The sequence below is a fragment of the Ipomoea nil genome, unplaced genomic scaffold (genome assembly GCF_001879475.1).
Source record: "Ipomoea nil cultivar Tokyo-kokei standard unplaced genomic scaffold, Asagao_1.1 scaffold2957, whole genome shotgun sequence".
Classification (NCBI taxonomy): Eukaryota; Viridiplantae; Streptophyta; class Magnoliopsida; order Solanales; family Convolvulaceae; genus Ipomoea; species Ipomoea nil.
The window spans coordinates 412206-437930 of record NW_017619385.1 but is presented as its reverse complement, the minus strand read 5'-3'; the positions used below and the strand labels follow the sequence as shown (position 1 = coordinate 437930).

General features: G+C 36.7%; 3 protein-coding genes across 3 annotated transcripts; 1 reads left to right on the top strand and 2 right to left on the bottom strand.

Annotated features, from left to right (window-relative positions):
* Window positions 1-739: 739 nt before the first annotated feature.
* LOC109162652 lies at window positions 740-1513 on the bottom strand. The gene has a single exon (XM_019311339.1). The coding sequence runs from the start codon at window positions 1511-1513 to the stop codon at window positions 740-742; it is 774 nt and encodes a 257-aa protein (XP_019166884.1).
* Window positions 1514-13335: 11822 nt separating this feature from the next.
* Window positions 13336-14031, top strand: LOC109162651 (uncharacterized mitochondrial protein AtMg00810-like). The gene has a single exon (XM_019311338.1). The coding sequence runs from the start codon at window positions 13336-13338 to the stop codon at window positions 14029-14031; it is 696 nt and encodes a 231-aa protein (XP_019166883.1).
* A 1335-nt stretch (window positions 14032-15366) lies between these two features.
* Window positions 15367-23054, bottom strand: LOC109162616 (senescence/dehydration-associated protein At4g35985, chloroplastic-like). Its single transcript, XM_019311300.1, has 5 exons — window positions 22403-23054; window positions 19790-19917; window positions 17730-17896; window positions 16561-16645; window positions 15367-15642 (listed from the first exon to the last, which is right to left on the bottom strand). Exons 1-5 carry the CDS (start codon window positions 22973-22975, stop codon window positions 15483-15485), a joined length of 1113 nt encoding a protein of 370 aa, XP_019166845.1. The 5' UTR covers window positions 22976-23054; the 3' UTR covers window positions 15367-15482.
* Window positions 23055-25725: the final 2671 nt, after the last annotated feature.

Below are 25725 nucleotides of genomic sequence, written 5' to 3'. Positions count from 1 at the left end.
CAATAAGATGAATTGATATTTGTTTTTAATGAAGAAATAGAATGAGGTTTTTAACTAAAGGGATAATCAAATTCATAGTTGAGTTTTAAAAAGTTGTTTGTTAACCAAACACTAACTAACTATAATTTTTATTCCTATTCATAGTATGTAAATTCATGAATTAAACACACCCTAAGTTATTTATACGGGCGTGACTTTTTTTTTTTTTTTTTGCTAGAAAATTTGATAGTTTAATATATAATGAAGACTAATTTACTATTGAATACATGCATATGCTAGGCAATTAGGCATCATTGTTCGTGCTCCACAGACAATTATTACTACATACTACATGGGAATAAATCATTAAATTTAGAAAGTATAAAATATACCATTATACATAATGTCTCATCCCAAGAGACAGGGATTTACAAAATACAACATTAATCAATGCAACCCCCTTTTCATCTTATGTAGATGACAATGTTCTTCCCAACATTGAAGGTAAAAATACAAAAATGGACATTCAAGGCTGGATATTCCAATCTTATCCTCACCTCAACGCTCGAGAGTATTTTGTTTCCTAAAGCCAAAAACCTCCGAGTCCCTGTCCCTATATAGCAACCTTCAAGTTGCTTATCACTAACATAACACTAAGTTGTAATTTCACTCCTACACAATTTAAAAAATGTAAAAAAAAAATAAAAATAAAGAGAGAATGAGAGAAAAAATAATATACCTAAAAGTTTTCTATAAAAATTCACAGGAAAATGAAACAATCCAATGCAATGAGAGGATTATAGATGTCCTCCATTTCCTGGCTTGATTGCACTTCTCCATCCCTCTTTGAATTTACTATATTACCCTTCGTCCGCGGCTGACAGTTGGGACTTGCGGGCTTGAAGTTGTGTTTTCCGACGCCGTTAAAAGCACCGCCGTGTCTGAAAGGTGAAATGTCCATTTTAACCTGCCCATCCGCCGAGAACCTCCTGCTTGGAGAAGGCGACCTGAGGGCTCTATTTGGAAAATGGCAAGCGGCGGGGGAAGTGTTCATCACACTCTGGGGATTATCTTTTCTGAAGCTCTTTTGCCGAACCATGGTCGGGGAATTAGAACGGGGCCTTTTCTTTGGGGTCGACCCGCCGCCGCCGACTTGCCTTCGAGGACTCGATGGTTTCATCGCCACGGCGTTCGGGGACGACAACGAAAATGGTCGAAGGCTGCTTGTCCTTTCGAGGTTTCCCTTGTTGGGTTTCATGTGAATCACATGTTGGTTCTCCTTGGCGCAAGACCTCAGAAACTCGTTCGAAAAGGAGCGATCTCTGGAGGAGAGAGAATAGCTGCTGTTTGAGGCGGCGGAGGAGCAGGAAGATGAGGAGAGGGATGTGAGGGAGGCGGAGGAAGGCGACGGAGACACCGGTTTCTCCACCGCCGCCGGAGATATTGCTTGCTGCTTTACATGCTCGCCGCCGTCTTCTTCCACTTCTCCAAGATATGAGTTTTTGGGTTTGCATTTACTAAAGCAAGAACCCATTATGAAAGGAAAGGAGAATGAATGTCCGATGGGGAATCAGTTTTCAGTTTTGTCACGTCGTAATATATGCACAGTTTAATTACAAGAAGAAAAAATAATAAAGAAAATGAAATTAATTGTTTGGTAAAAAGATGGGGAATGGGAAAGCTTTTGCTTTCGTTTAACATTCTTTTCAGATATATTTGAATTATTGAATTGAATTTTGTTGCCGGGCATGGTTCCGTTGCGTAACGGTTATGTGGGGCCAAGAATGATGGGTTTTCACTTTTTGTTGAATGCGTTAATGTTATGGTTGTTTTTATATGTACTTCCAATTTTAATCTTGTATGTATACATGGGTAATAGACAATTTATAATTTTGTTTTTTTACATCCGATTAATAAAGGACACACGTGAATTGTTCAAATAATTTTTTTCATCATGCAATATGTATTAATTGAGGAAAAAAAAATATAAAAACAAGTGAATTGTTCATAAAATTCACAATTAATTATCACTTTAAAAAGTAAAGAGTAAGATATATAGAATTATTGACTTGTCTTGCTGACACACCCACTACTCCCACTAACTTCAAAAGTTGATAACATGGTATGTCGTTGACAAATTAATGAAATTATACCGTGGATCACATGATCCACCTTGTAAAATGTACAATTGATAAATATTTATTTTTAGTGTACTTAAGATTTTATATTAGAACAATTCCTACTACTCGCCCCGGCCTCTATCTACTCTTTTGTAGAAATTAATAACAAAATAAATAGAAAGGTTGAAATATTGAATGATTTCTCAACTAAGAGACTAAAGATCTAGATCGTCTTTGAGCTTTAAGTCTCTTGAGAACTTGATATATGAATGGCGTATAGAACTTTTAATTTGAATGCTTGATTTTAACTAATGTATCTTCTCCGATCCGTCTCTTTTCATTGGTATTTCTTCTATTTAGAGAGAAACAAATTCGAATCTCCCACGCTTGTCATTAAAATAATTTGCTTGAATTTGACAACAAGTATTTATGTCGTCCAATAGTTGCTTGTAACTTGTCCATAAATTTGATTTTATGCGACTTTCAAGAAACTTTCCAAAAAAGAAATGTATCTACTTTGGATAATGTGTCGACGTCCAAAAAGCAATAAGGATTTAGCATAGAATTGTTGGCTTAACAAGAAATCATCGGGTCTTCTAATGATATGGTTTTAATCTTAAAGATTAAAAATCCACGTATTAAACCCATATCCTTTATGCCAAATATCAAATTTAACATGTTTTTTGATAGTTCGATCATTTGATTGTTGGTACCAATGATGAGTATATCATCCACATATAAATAAAGAATGTCATAACCGTCTATCGTGTCATTTACATAGACACACTTGTCACTTTCGTTTATATTAAACTCATTTAGTCACCGTTAAATGATCACACTTTTCGTGCCATTGTTTAGGCACTTGTTTCAAACCATACAACAATTTCACAAATTTACAGACTTTTTTCCTGGGCCTAAAACCACAAAACGTTGAGGTGTTCTATATAGATTTCTTCATCTAACTCGCCATTTAAGAAAGCGATTTTAACATCCATTTGATGAAATTTCAAGTCTCACAATGCGGCTTTGGAAAGTGACGGTAAATATGTCACCGGAATGTATTTTGGAAAGAAATAAATTAAGCGTAGTACTTGTATTGCTAGAGTCTGTGTACAAGTATTGAGTGTGTCCTCTTCTGAATGAAGAGTTTCCTATGTAACGATCCCCTAATAATGAGGAGCCAATTTATATTTATTAACCATAGTAATGGATGAACAACTCTACATTATGTCCTGTCTTGAATAGGCTGATGCTTAGTAAATGCTTCTGTTATGTGACCTTTGGCTTCTTTGGGGCAGTTGCGGGTCGGGTGCTTGTCCCATTATTCTGTCACCACCCCTACTCCCGAGTCTATGATGGTGTTTGACTTGGCTTAGCAATAATAATTGTATCAAGATTCTGTATTAAAGATTCCTAAGTACCTTTCAAAAAAAAGATTCCTAAATAACTTAGGAATTTAATCCTTATAATATGGAATCTGGGATTCTCTTTACAAATATATATATATTCTTTATTTTTGCAAATATTTTCTTCTCCTCACAATATTTTCAAATATAGTCTTTTCGTTTTTATTTTATACCACCTCCATAATATAAACCTACGTAAAGTAATTTTGATCACTCCTTCATCAGTCCTTGTTAAACTCTTGTGTCTGGTAAGTTTTTTTATCTTCTTCTTTATCATTATTTATATTTTTTTTGACCTAGGTGCGGGCCTAGGTTTCGAAATGCGTCGTGGCCTCGGTCTGTGGTGCTCTCGTTGAGAGAAGGAGATCAAAATCTCAAGCAAGCTAAGCATTTGAAAGAATGGCTCGTTCAAGATCCAGCAACTCCCATAACTCACACGACCTGAACCGTAATGGCAACACCTCAGGCAAATTGCGACTGTGATTTGGCCCAAAACATACAAATTGGATACTACGACGGGAAGGCTAGTGGATCAGATCTAGAATTCCGAGCATCTAGTGCACTTTTATCAGTAGATGTTTTTCTTGTAATAAGCGGTTAAAAGTTGATCGGCAATAGCCCCGATCAACCGGCAAATTATGCCCTGGACCCGTGTCCACAGTGAATTGTGGACACGGGCCCAAAACGACGTCGTTTTTAAAAAAAAACGCGTCATTTAGTTAAAAAAAAAAAATTCGCGCGCGTTTTGCCGTTAACGGCGTTATTTTTTTTTTTTTGGATTACGAATGTACAGTTATGCCGTTATGAATGTACAGTTATGCCGTTATGAATGTACAGTTATGCAATTATGAAATTATGAACACAGAGCTCTAACATTATGAACTTACAATTATGAACATATATAGTGATAAAATTATGACCATGGAGCTTTAAAATTGTGAATATAGAGCTTCGAAGATTATGAATGTACAGTTATAGAGTTATGAATCTATAGTTATGGAGTTATGAATCTACAGTTATGAGATTATGAATCTACAATTATGGAATTATGAATGTACAGTTATTGATCGAATTATGAACAAAGAGCTCTAACATTATGAACTTACAATTATGAACATATAGTGATAAAATTATGAACATAGAGCTCTAAAATTGTGAACATAGAGCTTCGAAAATTATGAATGTACAATTATAGAGTTATGAATGTACAGTTATGGAGTTATGAATGTACAGTTATGGAGTTATGAATGTACAGTTATAGAGTTATGAACGTACAATTATGGAGTTATGAATGTACAGTTATTAATAATATAGTAATAAAATTATGAACATATACTCCTATAACGAAGCGGTCTGAAATTAAAAAAAAAAAAAAAAAGGGAGATAACAGTGCCTAACGGTACTGTTACCCGTGTCCAGCAAGCATGCTGGACACGGGTCCAACGCATAACGATTGCGATCAACCAGTATTGTAATTTTTGAAGTGTAATTGGTATTCATGTAACTAGTCGGGTAGGGATTCCCCGACTGGATAGTGTTTTGTAATCGTATAACAATTTCAATCTAATGTATCAATTTCTTATGATCACTCGTGTGTAAAGGCAGAGTAGTGAAGCCTGAAGGATGGTCCAAGACCGTAAAGCCGGAACAAGGGCAGAGGAGAAGCGCCATTTATCCTAGACCGTTATATCGGCAAAAGGACTGGTCAATGGACCTAACCCGACCAGAGGCCTTGGGGGATAAGCGTCCTCGTTAATGATCCATAGATCGGATAAAAAACATAATGCTCCCTAAACCGGAAGCCCAAGCAAGGCTTTTGCAATGGATAATATCCACAATAAAGATCAGTAGATCATTACACAGAGATATCTAGATCTCTAAGTCATATCTTTGCCTCTGAAGGTTGGCCGCGGCATAGTCCTCGGGAGATCGAAAAATTCTATAGTCATAGAATTCCAAGGAAATCTTTGCGGCGGAAGATGTCAAGGCCCGAGACCTGGTCGGGAAGGTATGTTTCTAAAATTGAAAAGGCCAGATATAGCGGAGCGGAAGACTTCAAGGATACTTAACGGATAGTATCTGGTTCTTCGACCTTTATTATTGTCCGGTAGGTGGCTTATGCTGCAATGGTGGCCCCGAGATTGAACCATTACAAAACCCCCCTGGTGCTTGGAATGTAGGGCTAGAACTAAAAAAAAAAAAAAAAAAAAAAAAAAAAACGAAATAGTTTTATGATGCACGGTGTCTCATGTCGGGCACAGATCTGGGAAAGCACGCCTAAATGCGATGGGTGTTCGGACAAAACTGGCTGGGGTGAACCTCATAGAACTTAGGAATGAGAGAAGAAAAATGGAGAACGGGAAAGTGAGTTGGGCTTTAAGCGAGTCGAGATGGATCCTGACCCAATCCCCCCGATGTCGCTCAATAATATTTCCCAAGATTCGCCTGGTGTCAAAATTTACACTACCGGTTAAGGGTGAGGATATCTCCTCAAGCTAAGTATAGGTGAGAAGTGGGAAATGTTATTCTATGGCCTCGTTGCTAAGGTACATGTGCTTCCCACTAACAAGAGTGGGAACATGAATCTGAAGAAACGTGCCACCAGAAAAAGAGGTGACTGGGCGGGTCGCGGTAGCCCGGGATGAAGTTTGAAGAGTATAAGAAATGTGAGGTCAGGAAGAAAAAGGAAACGATTCATAAGGAACCCGGGAGAAGGTTTCTCGGCCAGAGGGCCCCACTTCTTGGTCGGATGACGGCGGGGTAGAAAGACGTTGCTCGAGACGTCCCTCGTGGGCTTCTGCCGACTCCGCCTGGTTACCGAGAAGTCGTCGATCTCTCGGATGGTCGAGTCGTAGGAGGAGATTGAGAAGGACCCAACCTCAACCCTATCCTCGTAGTCCTTAACCGAGGCGTTCTGGCTATTGTAGTCCGACGTGTCTTCTCCTTAAGGTTAGGGGAAGACATTTTAGAATGGAGAAGCTAAATGGGTGAGTGTGTTCTTTGAAATTAACTTAGAAAATAGTAAATAGCTCGGGATGAAGCGCTTATTGGTGATGTGCACCGAAGACGGAAAAGACGGAAGGGCGTTGAGGGAATCTCCGCAAACAATTGTGCTTGGGAAACTCTCGAGTATGCAGGATAAGGAAGCATGAAATGGGTCCCCCTTCACGTCTAATTTATAGATGGCGAGCGGCGAGAAAATTTTAAAATTTAAAACGGATCAGGAGACAAGCGGCGATCGCCCGAACGTGCCTAGTGGCGTGCGTGAACGGTGATCCAAGCCTCGCCCTGCATGCTTACGCAGTTACGCCGCACACAATCTTTCCCTAAATGGAGGAAATTTATAAGTTTTGCTTGGACCATTTCAGGACACATATTAGATTAGAGTAAATACCAATTTTAGTCCCACGAGTATTAGCAAAACGACATTTTTGGTCCACATGTTTAATTCCTACCAAAATTCATCCCACAACTATTATTTTACTACCAAAGTTCATCACTCCAGTCACCGGAGAGGTTACGACACGCCGGATTCTTAAAATAATACGGATATTTTTTTCACTTTGTAATTAAAATCAAACTATTTCCTAAATTGCCATTAAACCTAATATTGGCCAATGCCTTGTAATTAAACCTGATCTGCAAATGCAAAAGAAACCTAATCAAACTATTACGACTAGCGAAATATATTAATTGCGACCCCATTATTCGTTAATTTTATGTGATCAGAGACAACCAGTGTTAAAATAGAGAGCAGTACTCCTCCTAACATTGCATTTGAGTCAGCTAAATTAGATGATTTTACAAGATGCATTGATGAATCACCTTCCTTGGACCCCAATACGCTAGCAGGTTGTACAGAAAACCAAATGAATGATGACAAGATCAATGGCAAATGTAATGGTTTGTTTGTGCAGTTTGAGCAATTGGTATTTGGTATAGATTTTTTCTTACAAGAAAATACACAGATATGCCATCAGGAAGCAGAACAAAATTCTAACATCAAAGAACAAAATTCACATAATAAACATGAACACTAGAACAAAATTCGCATAATAAACATCACCATACATTTAACAAAATTCACTCTGATATAGATATGGTCTTGGCCAATAGGTTTAATGGCAATTTAGAAAATAGTCAAAGTGACAAAAATACCCTTACTATTTTAAGAATCCGGCATGTTCTAATCTCTCCGGTGACCGGAGTGATGAACTTTGTGTTGGAAAAATTAGCTTAAAATGGCATATTAAGTGGCTATTTTGTGGTACAATTATCAGTGGGGTCCACTTCCGATTTGGGTCGGGTCAAAGTGGATTCGGGTTCTTCGTAGTGAGACGAAGAGATTGATATATTGTACGCTCAAAACGGGTAATGAGTGAATGAGATATTGATTCTCAAAGTAGACCCATTTAAGTTGGGAAATGAAGGGAAAATGTAGGACTTTGTCCCACATTGGTTTGGAAACAAGATTTGCCCCCCTTATATACATGAGCTCTTTTCAAGCTTGTAGAATTGTATAGCATAGAGGCTCTCTCGCGCGGGGGGGGGGGGGGGGGGGTGCAAATCAAAATCCAACTAGAGGACATCGAAAAGGCTTGAAATCAAGCTCGCGTGCGCCGGCACCTGCGGCCACGAATGTCGTCCGGAAATAGGCTGGCCTTGCGGGCTAAGTTATGCCTAACTTCGGTATCATTTTCCATCTGTTATAGTCACTGAAACCGAGAATACCACTCTCGTGCTACAGAGAGCACGAGAGTGTACTCTCGTATTGCACCATAGCACGATACTCTCGTGGTGTACCACAGCACGAGAGTGTGTACTCTCGTGCACCCCAACGGTCTGAAACTCGAAAGTGCAGAAGATTAAACTCATCTGTTACGGAATTAATACTGTTTTAATTCCACTTTTTAAATTATGAGTTTAATCCTACTTAGTGGTGACCGTTACAGGTGTTACACAATTGGTTTTAACACCAATTTAATGGCCATGTTGAATGCTATCCCTTCCAACATTCCTATATAAAGAGAGGTAGAGCAGTAGCATTTTACACATAGTGAGAAACAAAGGAATCCAGTAGCTTTTCATCTCAAAACTCTGCTTCTACTCTCTTCTTTTAGCCAACCAGTGTTCTAAGCTTTGCTTTGTTTTCCGGGTTCCTTGTTTAGGTGCTTAAACAAGGAATCGTAGCACGTTTTATCCTGGGAAACCTAGGCTACAACGCTCCTAGCACTTGTGGGAGGTAGCAAATAAGGTTTTAAGGAAAAGAACTTTGTGTTCGAACTCGTGCTAAACCTATACCCAAACACTCAACCTTTTCCTTCCCAATTTTCTGTTTTCCCATATAATATTAATCTTTCCGTAGGATTATTATTATTTTTGGGATTTTCAACCATATTACCCAACACTTTGGTAGTAAAATAATAGTTGTGGGATGAGTTTTGATAGGAATTAAACATGTGGACCAAAACTATCATTGTGCTAATACTCGTGGGACTAAAATTGGTATTTAGTCTATTAGATTATGAATGAAAAGTATATGCATGGTATGTCTTGGAATTTTTGAAACATTTAACTCTTTTGGTCACTCAATATTTTTGAAGAACCTTATTGTATTTACATTGAACCGACTTTTGATATAATTCAATGTAGGTTATGTAACAAAGTGAGGTAAAACAAGATAAGTAAAATTCGAATACCATCTCCACATACTTTTGAAATTATAAGAATAGTTTTATCTATAAGACGCATTTATTAGGACTATACTATTAGTATTAGACTGGGACTACCTTATTCGTGTTAGACTAGGATTCTATCTAGTATCTATATATTCGCTCCCTGTACTCTCAGATTGATGAATCAATACAACACAATTATATTCTCATCTGGTATTAGTTATCCAGGTTTTCCCTCATGGAAACCCTCTGTGATGACGACTCTGTTCTTGGATCTTCTGAACGGACCGTTACCGACGTTCCTCCGGTGTCCGCCAGTAATAGTCTTTCCTCGGCACATCACTTCTAGAGCTGTCAAAGCGGGCTGGCTCGCCTTTTGGCGGGGCGGGCTAAAAAGCCCGCCAATAATACGGGCCTAGGTAGGGGCAGCCCGCCCCGCCCCGCCTTAGGCCCACAGGCCCCGCCAAAGCCCGCCTCTTCTTTTTTTTTTTTTTTAATCATGTGTGATGTGTCTCTAAAATCTAAACTCTAATGTGATTATGTTAATAACTTAATTGCTATCTACTTAAAACACTTATTCATAAGAAAATAACATAAATTCGTTCATCAAAACATGACAACAATGACACCAATAGGGGTAACCGGGTAAGTATAATTATCCCTATTATTTATATTATATATATATATATATATATATATATATATATATATATATATATATATATATATATATATATATATATTAGTTAGTTATATATATATACACACACAGATTTACAGTGTTACTGTAAATCTGTGTATATATATATATAACTAATATATAGTTATATATATATATACACAGATTTACAGTAACATATATATATATATATATATATATATATATATATATATATATATATATATATATATATATATATATAAACTTAAAAACTAAAAAAAAAAAAAAAAAAAAAAAAAAAGGCGGGCTGGCGGGCTACCCGCCAGCCCGCCCCGCCCTTTTGGCGGGCGGGGCGGGAAAGCCCGCCGGGCTAAGCCCATTTTGACGGCTCTAATCACTTCGTCCCCCTGAAATTAACTTCCCGGAATTATTTATTCTGGAGAACTCAGATGCTACCGTTCCTCGAAGGACAAGGGCTTCTTGGTTTTATTGGTGGCACCGTGCTGTTTCCGACGACTGTCTCGGCGACCACCTAGACTGCCGACAGCTCCGGCGCGGAGGCTACGGACCTCTCGGCACGACAAACTTCTTGGCGGCGACAGGACAATGCCATCCTTTCGATGCTTATCTGTCCTTGTCCGAGGAGACTCTGCACCTCGCTGTCGGCCGAAACACATCACGGCAGTTATGGCAGACCATTGAGCAAACCCTAGGCTCATCGAGGCGGTCTCGGGCCCTACGGCTACTCGGCGAGCTACAAGTGCTAAGGCAATGTGATTCTTCTATCTCCGACTATCTTGGCCGTGCGCAGATGTTGGTTGATGAGTTGGCTCTCGTCGTCGTCAGGTTGAGTTAGACGACCAAAATTTATATGTCTTCTGTAGTCTACGCCCTGAGTTTCGGACATTGGTTGCGACCCTGGCGCGTGGAGCTCCTGTTCCGCTAATGGAGGTAGCGGACTTTCTAGTATCGCAAGAGTGGATCTGCTCCGATGATGGCGTCCCTATTGGTGCACTGGCCGCTATGGCTGTCAACCGTGGAGGTCACGGTGGCTGGGGCGGTGGTTCTCAACAGCGTGGAGGAGGAGGCCGTGGTCTAGGGAACCATGGTCGTGGCCGGGGGCAATCTGGTTCGGGTCCTCAATGTCAGATTTGTAGCAAGTAAGGTCACTCTGCTATTTCCTGTTGGCAGCGTTTTGCGCCTGATTCCCCGGCTCCTCAGGCACATGTGGCTGTTTCTGGTGATGATGGTTCTGCAGATGGCCCTCATCAGTGGTTTCCGGACACTGGTGCTATGAATCATGTCACCCTTGATTCTTCCTTGCTGACATCTGCGACAGGTTATGATGGTCCGAAGACACTCCGAGTCGGCAGTGGTACATGTTTGCCAATTGTTAATGTTGGTTCCGCTTCGTTAGCTACTGATTCTAGGTCCTTTAGGATGAGTGATGTCTTGCATGCCCCTGGTTTATCTTCTTCGTTATTATCTGTTCAGCGTTTTGCTAAAGATAATAATGTTTTCTTTGAATTTCACCCTTCGTGTTTTTTTGTGAAGGACACTATCACCAGGAAAATTCTGTTTAAAAGGCATGCATCAGGGGGTCTCTATTCCTGGCCTACTTCGCGTCCAGCTCCAGCTGCTTTTGTTGACGCACGGTCGTCTTTTGTTTGGCACATGCGTCTCGGGCACCCTCACTCCCGGGTTCTGCGCCAAATTTTAGGGTCTTCGTCTCTTAGTACTTTTAATTCCAATGATCTTCCCAATATTTGTTTGTCTTGTCAATTGCGAAAATCATCTCGCTTTCCTTTATCTCGTGTTGTAACCACTAGTACGCAACCTTTAGAATTAATATATTATGATATTTGGGGCCTTGCTCCATTGGGGCCCTGCGCCATTAATCTCTGCGAATGGTTTTAAATATTTTGTTTTGTTGGTGGATGATTACACTAGATATATGTGGTATTATCCCATGCGTGCTAAATCTGAGTTATATACCATATTTGATAAGTTTCGGTCACTTGTTGAAAGATCCTTTTCCCGCAAAATTCTTTCTTTTCAATCTGATTTAGGGGGAGAGTATAAAAAGCTTGGCTCCACTTTGGCATTTCTTGGTATTCGTCACATGCAATCCTGTGTGTATACTCATGAGCAAAACGGGAGGGTGGAGCGCAAGCATCGGCATGTGGTTGAGACAGGTCTTGCCTTAATGGCCCAGACATCTGTCCCGTCTCGTTTCTGGGATTATGCGTTTGAAACCGCTGTGTACCTGATTAATAAAATGCCCACTTGTGTCTTGTCTGATAAATCTCCACATTATCTATTACATCGTTCCCCTCCGTCCTATTCCTATCTCCGGGTATTTGGGTGTCTATGCTTCCCCAGCTTGCGTCCATATAACCGCAACAAACTACAATTTCGTTCTTCTCCTTGTGTCTTTCTTGGATATCCTCCGTCTTTTCGTGGCTATCGTTGTTTGGACACTAACACTAACAAGGTTTATATCTGTCGCCATGTGCGATTCGATGAGACTGTTTTTCCGTTTGTTGCTCGTGTTGATTCGCAGGTTGTCACATCGATCCCGGAACCGTGGGTCTTGTACCTATTTTTGCCAATGATGATGCGGTCCGGTCGCATGACCACAGTGCCAAGCCGCTTGCTGAACCGCTAACTGCACCTGCTGCCGTGCCCAGCCAGCCCAGTCCCGAGACCGTGGCCGAGTCCGAGCGGACTGTCACGGACCAGTCGACTGCTCGACCGCGTGGGCGTCCGCGCGGTCGGTCTCGTTATCCCGTTTCACCAACTCGTGCTCGGTCTCACGGTATGGCTACACGGAGCACGGGGCCACATGATCATGTCACACTGTCTGCTGATGTTACTATTTAGCCCACGTGCTACTCTCAAGCGGTCAAATATTCTGAGTGGCGTGATGCAATGGACTTGGAATTTAATGCCCTGGTACATAACAATACATGGCAACTTGTTCCTTATAAATCAGGTATGAATGTGGTTGGTTGCAAGTGGGTGTTTAGAACCAAAAGGAAAGCTGATGGTTCAATTGAGCGTCACAAGGCTCGATTAGTTGCCAAGGGTTTTAATCAGGTGTCTGGTGAGGACTTCTTTGAGACTTTCAGTCCCGTGGTTAAACCGACTACGATACGTCTTCTCTTATCTTTAGCAGTTTCTCGTGGATGGACTATTCGACAGTTGGATATCCACAATGCTTTTTTGAATGACAACTTGGCTGAGACAGTTTATATGCGCTAGCCGCCTGGCTATGAGGACAAATCTATGCCTGGGCATGTGTGTCTACTGTCTACTCAACGTTCTCTGTATGGTCTCAAACAAGCCCCTCGTGCATGGTTCACACGTTTGCATGATTTTCTGGTTTCTGTGGGCTTCTCGCCTTCCAAAACCGATGTCTCTTTGTTTATTTACTCACGTGGAAATATTCAATTTTAATTTATTTTTTGGTTTATGTGGATGACCTCTTGGTTATGGGTTTTGATTCAACTCATGTGGCTGCTCTTATTGACAAATTGGCTCTTGAATTTAAAATCCGTGATATGGGTATGCCTTTTTTTTTTTTGGGTATTGAGACTGTTCCGGTGTCTGGAGGCATGCTTCTGTCTCAGCAACGGTATATGAAGGATATTCTCAAGCGAGCAGGTATGGTGGATTGCAAGCCCGGTGCCACGCCAGTTTCCACCACAAAAGCCGTGACAGGTGATGAGGTTCCATATGCTGACCCCACTCAGTACCGCAGCCTTGCAGGTGCTCTGCAATATCTTACGGTAACCTGTCCTGATCTCTCTTATTCTGTTAATCGTTTGTGTCGGCACATGCACTCTCCTACTACGGCGGACTGGGCGGCTCTGAAGAGAGTTTTACGGTATGTGAATGGGATACTCAATCTTGGTCTCAATATTTCCTCTTCTACCTCTCTGGATATTCATGCATATTCTGATTCGGATTGGGCCGGCAATCCGGATGACCGAAAGTCAACTAGTGGTTTCGCTGTGTTTCTGGCGAGCAATCTTGTTTCATGTGTATGTCGAAAACAGCGCACTGTGGCTCGTTCCTCAACTGAAGCTGAGTACAAAGGGCTGGCTGATGTTTCTGCAGAAGTTACTTGGCTTGTTTCTCTGATGAAGGAAATTGATTTTGCACCATCTTCTGCGCCTAAGCTCTAGTGTGACAACCTTGGAGCCACTTATTTATGTGCTAATCCGGTGTTTCATGCTCGCACGAAGCACATTGAGATCGACTATCACTTTGTTTGTGACAAAGTAGCAAAGAAGGAGTTGCAAGTTCATTTTATTTCTACCAAAGATCAGATAGCAGACATTTTTACTAAACCTCTTTCGTCCTTACATTTTAATTTACTCCGTCGCAAGCTCAATGTTTTGGCTAGCCAACCTAGCTTGTGCTTGAGGAGGAGTATTAGGACTATATTATTAGTATTAGACTGGAGTTAATTCCAGTAATGGTCCTCTGACTATATTGATTTTCCAAAATTAGACCTCGACTTTTAATTTGGACACTTTAGGTCCCTTGACTTTCAATTTCTTTCCAATTGAGGTCATTTCGCTAGAATACAATTAATTGAACTTGAAATGAAGGGGTAAACTCGTCCTTTCACCTGCCTATGTATTATTCTTCATATTTCTCCCTTGTATAAGCGATATATATGAAGATAATCTCAGTCGAAGTCCTAGAATGTTCCTCGCCGTTCCCCATTTATTGACTGCTCATGCGTGCGTTTCTCCATTATTAAGATGTTTACAAGGTATAACAACGAAATACGAAGGGAGAAATACGAAGAATAATACATAGGCAGGTGAAAGGACGAGTTTACCCCTTCATTTAAAGTCTAATTAATCGTATTCTGACGAAAGGGTCTCAATTGGAAAGAAATTGAAAGTCAAGGGACCTAAAGTGTCCAAATTAAAAGTCGATGACTAATTTTGAAAAATCAGTATAGTCAGAGGACCATTGCTAGAATTAACTCATTAGACTGGGACTACCTTATTCGTGTTAGACTAGGATTCTATCTAGTATCTATATATTCGCTCTCTGTACTCTCAGATTGATCAATCAATACAACACAATTATATTCTCATCGTATTAATCTTTTTTTTTTCAACTTATAATTATGATTGTGGTAGTAACATATAAAATACTCTAATGCAATAAGGGTCAAATAGGTCACCGAACTGCACACCAAAGTGCAATTAGGCCATCAAATTCAAAAAAGATGCAATTGGGTCTCTGAACAACACAAAATCATGCAATTAGGTCCAAAATGACCTGTTTATCTAAAATGACGGTTACCGATTTTAAAAATAAGTTTGGACCTAATTGCATGATTTTGTCTTGTTCAGGAACCTAATTGTATCTTTTTTGAGTTCGATGATCTAATTGTACGTTGATGTGTAATTGAGTGGCCTATTTGACCCTTATTCCTACACTAATTACCAATGTCCCCTTGCTCTTGAGATGTTAGTGAATCAAACATTCTTTAAAAAAAAAAAAAGGTATCATTCATAATAGAGGTAGAATGAATAAACCATACAATAACCAACACAAACCATAGTTTTTCGATGTTTTAAAAGGTTAAGGTTTAGTGGTTTAATTTTGTTGTTTATCTTCTACTATTTTTTGCAGCATTTCGCACTCCAGAAGTGACAGATGAACCAGGGGTGATGGCTTTTCGTATTTTGAAGACATTCCAAGCGGTGCCTACAGTGTGGCCTGCAGTTGCAAGTGCATCTTGTGTTGCTTCCCCTGCGTTCTCCCCAAACCTATCACCAACACACCATATATTATACATTTCATAAATAGTCTGACGAGTTAATTAATTAGGTAAAAAAAAAGTGATTTTCTTTACTAATCATTTAGTCCCATTTTTTGTGTCTGATTTAAATTAGTACCAAATTTAGTCATCAACTATAATGATTTTTATCGATTTAGTTTTAAATGACTTTTTGTGCTTAATTAGCTAGATCACCCATCAACTTTGATAATTTTATCCATTTGAGTCCTTTGTGAAGATAGTTTGGTAATTTCACCTCTATTACTCAATTCAGTCAACTATAGTAGTTTTACACAAGTTAGTCTTCAACTCTAATAGTTTTACTTAATTTAGTCATCGACTATAATGGCTTTTATCGATTTAATCCTTGATTCTAACAGCCGAGGACTCAATTAGGTAAAATCATCGAAGTCAAGGACCTATTTAAGCACAAAAAATTGTCTAGGGTTAAATAAATAAATAAATAAATAAGCACTATAGCCGAGGACTAAATTGAGCATTAACACATCTGGTTCAGTTAACGAGACTTGACTGAATTTCGTTATTTTGAATTCAATTTAACATTAAGTTTAGTATTAAAATATTTACATATAAAATTTATATATTTAAAAATTACATTAAAAATTGAGTTAGTTTAACCCATGATAGTAAACAACACACGTAAAATGAGACAGAACAACTAATATGCATTTCACAATAATAAAATATTAAAAAAATGGCGAGTAAAGTTATAATACATAAATAACTGATTCATTAATTCTTTACTAATAATTGATTTATCATGAATATGCAAATACTCAATTTGACTTATAGTTAATTATATTCAAGAGGTTGATTGAGAAATAAATTTACTAAATTTCAAGTTACTCCTATGCAAAATAAGTGCATGTAAAAGTAGCAATAATACCTTTGAGACACCATTTTAGTCACAGCACCAGAAGTAGCAGAAAATGCCTGTCTCTCAGCAGCTTCAGCTGCATCCAAAACCTTGTCTACAATTCCAAATTGAAACAAGTAAGACTTTTTGTATAATTTAATAAATGAAAAATTAATTTAAAGAATTGGTATAAAATGAATATCTAACGTAATTATATTAGTTTTGATGAAGAGTAATCAATTTAAACATGTCCAACATTACAATATATAATAGTTACTTTCACCTTAACTAACTTAGATTAAAGGATCACAAATTTTCAAGAATTACCAAACTCCTTAAGATTGTGTTTGGAAACTCGGGAAATCATTTTCCGAATTTCCTGTGTTTGGATGCAATTGAAAAATTCAGTCAACGGAAAACAATTTTCATTGACTGGGGAAAATCTAGTCATTTTGGCGGAAGTCATTTTCTGCAACACTCAGAACAAGGTTTTCGGTGAAAAGCAGTTTTTTTTAAAATAATAAATAATATTATTTTTAATGTTATTATAAATATTTTTATATTTTAAATAAAATATTTACAATGTTTAATTATATAATTCTACTCATTTTTCTGAAAATGAACTAAACATACAAAAATAATTTTCTACTGTGCAACAAAACACAGAAAAAAAAATATTTTCTGAAAAATGACTCATTTTTCAGATATTATTTTAATACTTTTCAAACAAACCCTAAATTGAACCCGATATAATTTGTGGGGCATAACATTAGTATTTATTTATGTCTTAAAAAATTAGTTCTGGCTTTCACCCAAAAAACGAACACTTCTATTCTTCTAACCTGTGTTATAAGACAAGTGTATCTAATTGACATGTCATTACAAATGTATCCATTAATTAATTACCAAAATGATTATTTTCAACCCTAGCTAGCGAATGAAAATAATTACTTTAATGATTAATTAAGTATAACATTTGTATAATAACTGAATACATGCCAATTGAAGACTAAAATTACACTTACCAATATAACTTAAAAACTAAAAAATAATTTTTTAAAAAACATATTGTTTAATTAGAATTGTTGTATATTTTTCTATGTCATTGACCAAACAAACTATACTGAGAGTGGTTATTTTATTATGATGGCACAATAAAATTCCAGTAAAAGTATAAGATACATTGATTAATTACTTACTAACAGCATCAAGTGAGGCTAAGAGGACCTCTCCTGGAACCATAGACAAAAACTTCTTTCCAGCTTGGGACCTAACCATGGGACCCATGATTGATCCAGTGGCTACCCCTACACCATCAAGCATAGCTTTGCTCATCTTTTCTGTCATTTGGGACAGCTTCCTTGCACTGCACAATTCAACAAAAAATATTCAAACTTCTACTGCTCTAATTTGACTTTAATTACCACACACACAAATCACATTTTCTTTTGTCTCCACATCCTTCTTCTTCTCCCGGATCCCCAACTCCAAGGACCCCCAAACCCTGACCCAATAGAACATCATTTGGAAGGATGTAAATTACGGTGACCCAATGACAAGGTGCGCACAAGGGAACAATCCACTTTGAGCAGAAGTCCCTTACTGCCGTCGCCGAGATTCAAACTTTGGTCTTTTCTCTCAAATACTATCTATTGAACCATTAAGCTAAGCATGTGCGGTCTTGACTCCACCGTGTTTGGTATTTTCCTAAGAGTTGAGGAAAATGTAGTTTTATGTTGTTTGGTTCATGGAATTCATTTCTCAAAGTTGAGAAAAATAAATTCTAAGCAAAGGAGTGGTTTTTTGTTTTCCAGAGGGCTTGGGAAAAAGATTAACATGACCAGACTAGGGTATAAATAGCAAAGTTCAAGTTATTAATTCATCTTTTTAGAGGTATATTGATTATCTTTATATTCGATTATTATTTATTACCTTTTTTTATTTTTATTTTTTTATTTTGGTGTAAATGGCCCAAAGGAAAAACTCTGGTTATCTTGAAATTCTCACACACGAATAGAGCTCATTTGCCATTTAAACTACTATGTTGGATTATTCATTACCTTTTTAAACACAACCAAACAATCTATATATATATATATATATATATATATATATATATATATATATATACATATACATATATATATATATATATATATATATATATATATATTCTCTGCCATTTCTTTTTTTATTCTACCAACCAAACAATGGAACCCATCTTCTTGGTAATTTATTTTACATGAAATTTCAATTCCATTTCTTCTCAAATATTTTCCACGAATCAAACGGGCCTTTATAGTTCTTTTAGCATTTTGACGTGTTACAAACTTTTATTTAATTGTCACTACCAAAAAATTCAATTTTTGTGACATATCAAAGTGTGTTAAAAAAAAAAAAAAACACTTATGTTGAAAGAACGATTTCTGCATATTAGGCTACATAATAAGAAGACTTTGCATTTCAAAATCAAATTTCTTATGTCTAGCTAGTGTTGAAAATTTCAGACACCTAGTAATTAATTTGATGGCACTAATATAAGAAAATAAGAAAAATCTAACAATATATCACCAAACATAAGTTGGTGTGATTTTACCTTCTTACATATTGGTATGTATGTGAGAGAAAGTTCGAAAATTGAAACTGTTTTAAACTTATGATGAGTAAAATTTTTTTAAAGTATTAAAAATAAATATTTTAACATACCACATACGTAAAAAAAAAATAAAATTGGAAAAGAAACATAAAAACAGATAGTAATATTATTTGCATCATTTGACAATTAGAGACAAAGGTACCTAATTAGGTGTAATGAATCTTAATCTGCGAATTACGAACTTGTGAAGAATTACATCGTACTTATTACATAATTGCACTACACTCAGATACGATTGCACTGCAAGACCCTTCAGGCATGCCTGGAAGTTGTAGTAGTGCAATTATATAGTAGTTGCAATACAATCCTTCACAAGTTCGCAGTTTACAAGTTAATGTTAGTTTTCACCTGATTAGAAATCTAGAGACCAAAATAACAAGATACAAATAATTAGAAGAGTAAAACCACTTTTTCTTTATTGCATATTTTATAATTTAAAAAGTTACCAGGCGTTTAGTTTGAAGGATGGTATTAGAAGAGAAATGAATTGTAATTTTGTGGGAAAATATAATGTAAGAATTTAAATTTCATTGTTAAATAAAAATAAAATGTTTTTTTTTTTAAAAAAAATATTATAAAAATGATTAGTTATAATTAAGATACCGTTTCAGAGAATTGTTGACGGCACTTTTCTTGGCAGCACCGTTCACACTGCTTTTCCTTTCAATTGCATTGACACAACTTTTCTCCTGTCCAGCTGGACTCAAAATTGTTTCTCCTCCTTTATATACCTATTTTATTTTTGTTCAACTAAATAAGTAATTCATCCTTTAAAATAAAAAGTAATTCATAACAAATATTCATAAGTATATACTGTGCACATAATTTATTATTGCAATTCATTTGAACAAATTACTCCTTTGTTAAAATTTAATAAAATGTTCACCCTCTGTCCTGTTAATTCTACGTGCAAATAATTTTAGTATTACATATTTAATTATTCCATATTATTTCTTGATTTTATTGAAGGGTGTGTTTGGAAATAAGGAAAATTATTTTTGAAAATCTTTTGAGTTTCTAAAGTTTGGATGTGTCTGGAAAATCAAGTCAACAGAAATCATTTTTTAAGTTTCCAATGTTTAGATGTATGTGTCTGAAAAATCAAGTCCACAGAAATCATTTTCCGTTGACTTGAGAAAATGAGGTTATTTTTGAGAAAAATGACTTCCGTCAAAATTTGGCGAAAGTCATTTTCATAGGTTGACAACAATTATTTCCGGCGGAAACCATAGGTTTGGTTTTGGCCAGAAATCACGGCTCTGGTTTCCACAGCGGCAACCAGAACAGCTCTGATTTCTGTCGGAAACAAGAGGTTTTTTTTTTTTTTTTTTTTTTTTTTTTTTCAATTTTTAATTAATAATATTATTTTTAATATTATTATAAATATTTTCATATTCTAAATAAAATAATTAAAATGTTTAATTATACAATTCTACTCATTAAATGAACAAAATATACCAAGACAATTTTCTAGAAATTAACCAAACATTGAAAAGGAATATATTTTCTTAAAAATAACTCATTTTTCAAAATTCATTTTCCTAGTTTCCAAACACACTCTAAACAACAAATGAGTATTTAATTATATCAAAAGCAATCACAATATGTACTTTAATAAATAAATACACATGTTTCCTTTTGTATCAACTTGATAATGATGATCCCATAGTTCCCCAAACAAAAGCGTACATACACACATTGTGTCTAGTACAAACATTCAAGTGTACGTAGGCAATTAAAAAAATGTTCTTTTTCTTAAATAATTTTGATACGATACTTAGAACGTAACAGTTTATAAAAATAATATCAAACAAGTTCGTTAAGAGACTTCTTTCATGAGCATAACTACGTTTAGCAATAGATTGGTTTTAAGAAATAGAAAGTAGAGTGAAAAATTGATCTTTAAAGTAGTAGTGATTTATAGTTTAATTTGATGACATCACGTACTATTACTACCTTTCTTAATGAATATCTTAAATAGTGGTGGGCAACAACAACAACAATAATAATAATAATAAAAAGTAAATGTAAATCCAAGTCTGTCGATGCCGGCCCCACCGTTAAGTTCTTATTCTCATTAGTATCTAACTTAAATTTTTTATTTGGTTTCTTTATGGCTTGTTCTCTACTTCGCACTTTTATTATTTGCCGCAATTGTTCTTTACATCACAATTATATCTAACTTGAGTTATTCTTACAATATCCAGTATTTTCCTTAGTTTCATCTTTCTATGAAATTAATGTGCATTAACATCATTATAATTTTGATTTCTAGTGCACTAGAATTATTTTCTAGTACTGGAATATATTTTCCTGAAAAATAATATTCTAGTGCTCTAGCAATGACGGATTGTGTCCAAAAATTAACTATATAGTACTTGACACTTGTTCTCCAAATATTAACTATACAGATATATGATTATTCATCTTGTCATTAAAATATTCCAAGTGGGACGACCGATCGAAGAGTTGGTTGTGCATAAAAGCCAACTGATGTTTGGTAATTAGTACTTAATTAGTACTTAGTAGTGTGTTTGAACTTTTGATTGCTATTTTGTTATATAATGTTTAGACTTTGGATTTGGATTATGTGAATATGTATTGTTTGCTGTGTGTTGGTAAAATTAGGAAATATATATTAAAATTTGGGGTTCTTAAACTGAACCGATTATCGAATCAAACCAATTCCGAATCGAAACCGAACTTTTTCAAAACGAACCGAATTATAATGTTAAATTGAATGGTATCATTTTTTTAATACTGAAATACCGAAATTGAAAAAATCCAACCAAATTCCAAAATACCCACCCCTAATCTTAAATACAAGATCTACCTTTATCAAGGTTGGCAAATTATAGTGTAGCGGACTAACGATGAAAAGGAAAGGTGAAGGCAAAGGCAGCTGATAGCTGTCTCTATCTTTCCCTTCCTATCTTATATCTCTAAAAACTAACAACTGTAAATGAAAGTTATACTCTTCATATAGGTTTATTTTCTTCATTACTTATTTTATACATTATATTATAAAGATTGTACTATATAACCCTACCGTTATAAATTATGTTATTTTTTCTAATTATTCTCTCCTTCCAACTAAACAGGAGATTTACAGAATGAAACAATTCAAGATATTGAACAGAAAAACTAGTGTACTTAATAATTTAAGAACACATTGGGGTAACACATGCAGAAGATCAGAGATGAGAGAATTAATACCTGATTAGCATAAGCATTGCTACATATGAAAATCCCCTTGACAATCTGACCCGTTCCGCCCGCGATAGCCTTCGCCAAAAAATTGTTGTAGTCATCAACCCTGGGCGCGAATTCTTTCCACTCAACACTACTACCTTTCTTCCTATCCGTCTTCGAGCTCGAAAACAGGCAGTGTTCTTTCAGGAACGAATCCAGAGACCTCAAGTACTCCCCCTCCGACGAGAACGTCACCCCATAGCTCAAACTGTTGCCGTCTCTCACCACCGGAATGGTGAACAGGTAGTTGAGAGCAGCGAGCTTAACCACCGGCTCGTCTCTCGTCAGCGGCCACTGCACATCGTCGCCCACTTTCACGGTGGTGGCCACCGACACGCCGTCTTCCGCTATTCGCCATACCGTGAAGACGCCGCTGGCTAGCTCTATGGCTTCGCCGGCGTCCACGAGATGGACCTTGGATCCCGGGATGCTCAGGAGAAGTTCATGCGTTACAGCCCGGCTGCTGCTTTCTTGTTGGGTTATTGGTACCTGAGGCATTTGGGGGGTTTTGGGTGTCTTAGGCCTAAAACAGTTCATGTTCTTTACTTAGCTTCTTCAGTGGTTTTTCAGGCTAGCTAGAATTATTGATGGATGATGGAAGGGCATAAATTCGAATTCATCCCTCATATTTTGTAAGCATATATACCTTTTTTTTTTTTTGGACAAGATTAGATTTTTAGAAAAAGAAATAAAATATGATATCTTTTCAAATTTCCCTTCAAAAAGTGATAAGTTTTCACTCATTGTTATACATGTAACCTTTTAATGCTTACATGAATCCAATGGGTACAAGTTACCATCTTAGACTGCGAGTGTTTTACCTAAATTTTAATAACTCATATAAAAATATGAAAATTCTACCAAGGACCTTGGGATTCAATGGTACCAAGTTGAACTCTTACATGGAAGGTTATATTTTGTACTTGTAGTTAACCATTTATGTGCATTGTAATCACAAAACATAATATGTTGTACTTGCAGCAGAACATAAAATGTGCAGTTGCAGATGCAAAATATGTCAATTGTAGACACATAATTTGAAAATTATTATCTCTTAGTGATTTTTCATCGATTAAGATCACAAGTTAGACTTCATCCAAAACATATTTATAAGTAGCGATTGTGGATGTATTTTGATTGGAACTCTAAACTTGACATCAAATATCCTTATTCACTAAAAAAAAAAAAGAAAACAGTATACATATCGGATAAAAAGATGGAATCTTGAAGCTATGATAATGGCTTCCAGAAAGAGTTGTGCTGGTTATTGTTGGATTCTATTATTCCTTCTGCCGGTTATTTATTTATTTATTTATTTTCTGCCGCTTTATTCTGTTCTTCATGGTTAAGTAGCCATTAAAGCATAATTACTTTCGGTTGCAAAATTTTCAAAGTTAAATTTTTGTTCTGATCGGAAAAAGTGTTTGAAAATTGGGGTGTAAATTTCTGAAAAGTTATCAAAAATCAACCTTGCCTCGTTTCACGTAAAATGACAGTACCGAATAAGAAGGCATAATATGATTACTTTATAAGACTCGTTCGTCGTTCCTCCTAATTTGTACAATTAAAATAAGTCTGTTAACAGCTCATAGACTTAGGTGGTTCTGTTATATTTTTTTGGCTATTTAAGCTTCTGTCTTTTGGTGAAATGCATAGTTTATTCTATTTGTAATTTAACATATTCTCTTAATCTAAGATATTCGATTTACTTTTTTGCCAATTGGATAGAGAACTGATTGAATCAGACTTATGATCAGACAATCATTCAGATAGATATACAGATATAGCATAAAATGGAAGATCAAAGCAAAAAGTAAATCAACACATATGTTTGTTTACCCAGTTCGATACAGTGTGTATCTACATCTGGGAGACGATCACCAATGCGTCCAATCCATTAACTCAGAATCCAGTGTACAAAGGTAGAGAGAAATGATCTCACCCAAGTGCCTCACACAAGGTATGTACCCAGTCTACAAAGGTTTAGTGGATTCTTGAAGTCGGAGAGCCATGCATTCAGAAATCCAATGAAATATCTCTTCAATGGAGAGCTAACTCTGATGTAGTCCGCTTCACTGACGCAGTCCTATGTTGTTTCCACAACTGAGTGATCTTCACGTCCACAGGTTAAGCAGTGTTGATTCTTCTCAAGTTCATCTTCGTAAGCATCATGAACTTTAGGTCTTGAGAAGAGACATAAAACCAGAGATGTGTATCATTTAGAATATGAGCTGCAGCTTCAATCAATGCAACCCTAACTTCTGAAAGTATATGTGTATATATTCTTCTTGACTTGGCCTCTCTCCATATATAACTCTGGTTGTAAAATGTATGACTTGTAGAAGAATAATCTTGAATCTTTAAGGAGATTTCATCCATACCTAAGGACATGATCCGCTGATATTCTTTCTAGAATATTCTAAAAAAAAAAAAAACGCGTCTCAGCTTATAGTAACTTTCCTTAAACAGAACTTTAACGGCTTGACCCAGAGATGCTTCTGATGTTTGTACTGATCCATCAGTCTTCTTGAGTCTTCAAAGACGGTCAGACACCAAGCTAAACCCTATCTTAATTTGCCATAATAATATTGTCAATTATATGTTGGGGTTTTCCTCAAAAAATAAAACACTAACACTATCTCCATATGGTATCCAGAGCCATACTCTAGCGAGAATAAATTATCATTTTTTTTCTCTCTTCTATTCCCATGGCTTCTTCCTCAGACACTCATGTCATCCAACTCAATGCTCCCACTAATTTTCCTATTCAGTTAACATCCTCCAACTTCCAAGTTTGGAAAAGACAAATTCAAGCTTCTCTCATTGGCTTGGAGTTACTTGGCTATATTGATGGCACAACCTAGGCCCCTACTCAGTTCTCTGACGCTGCTCGGAAAGAAATCAACCCTGCTTACACCACTTGGTTTAGAGAAGATCAAACGATCCTAAATGTTATTTTAGGGAGCTGTTCCGACACGATTCATGTAACACACCGTGTTACGGACCCTAAAACCATTTAATTAATTAATCAATAGCCCAAGAGAAAGAATGAATCATAATGATTAATTAGGGAAAAAGGCCCACCATAGTCCTTGGGCCCTCATATATAAACCCAACCCCTAAACCCAATCCTTAGTTCCAAAAGGAATAGAATTAGCGAGCCTATAATATTAGTTCCTAATTAGGACTCCTAAATATATAAATAGGGGACTTAGGAGGCACCTAGAACTTCCCACAAAAAATAACGCCCCACCACCCCAAAAGAGCTCCAAGAATCCCCTTAGGAG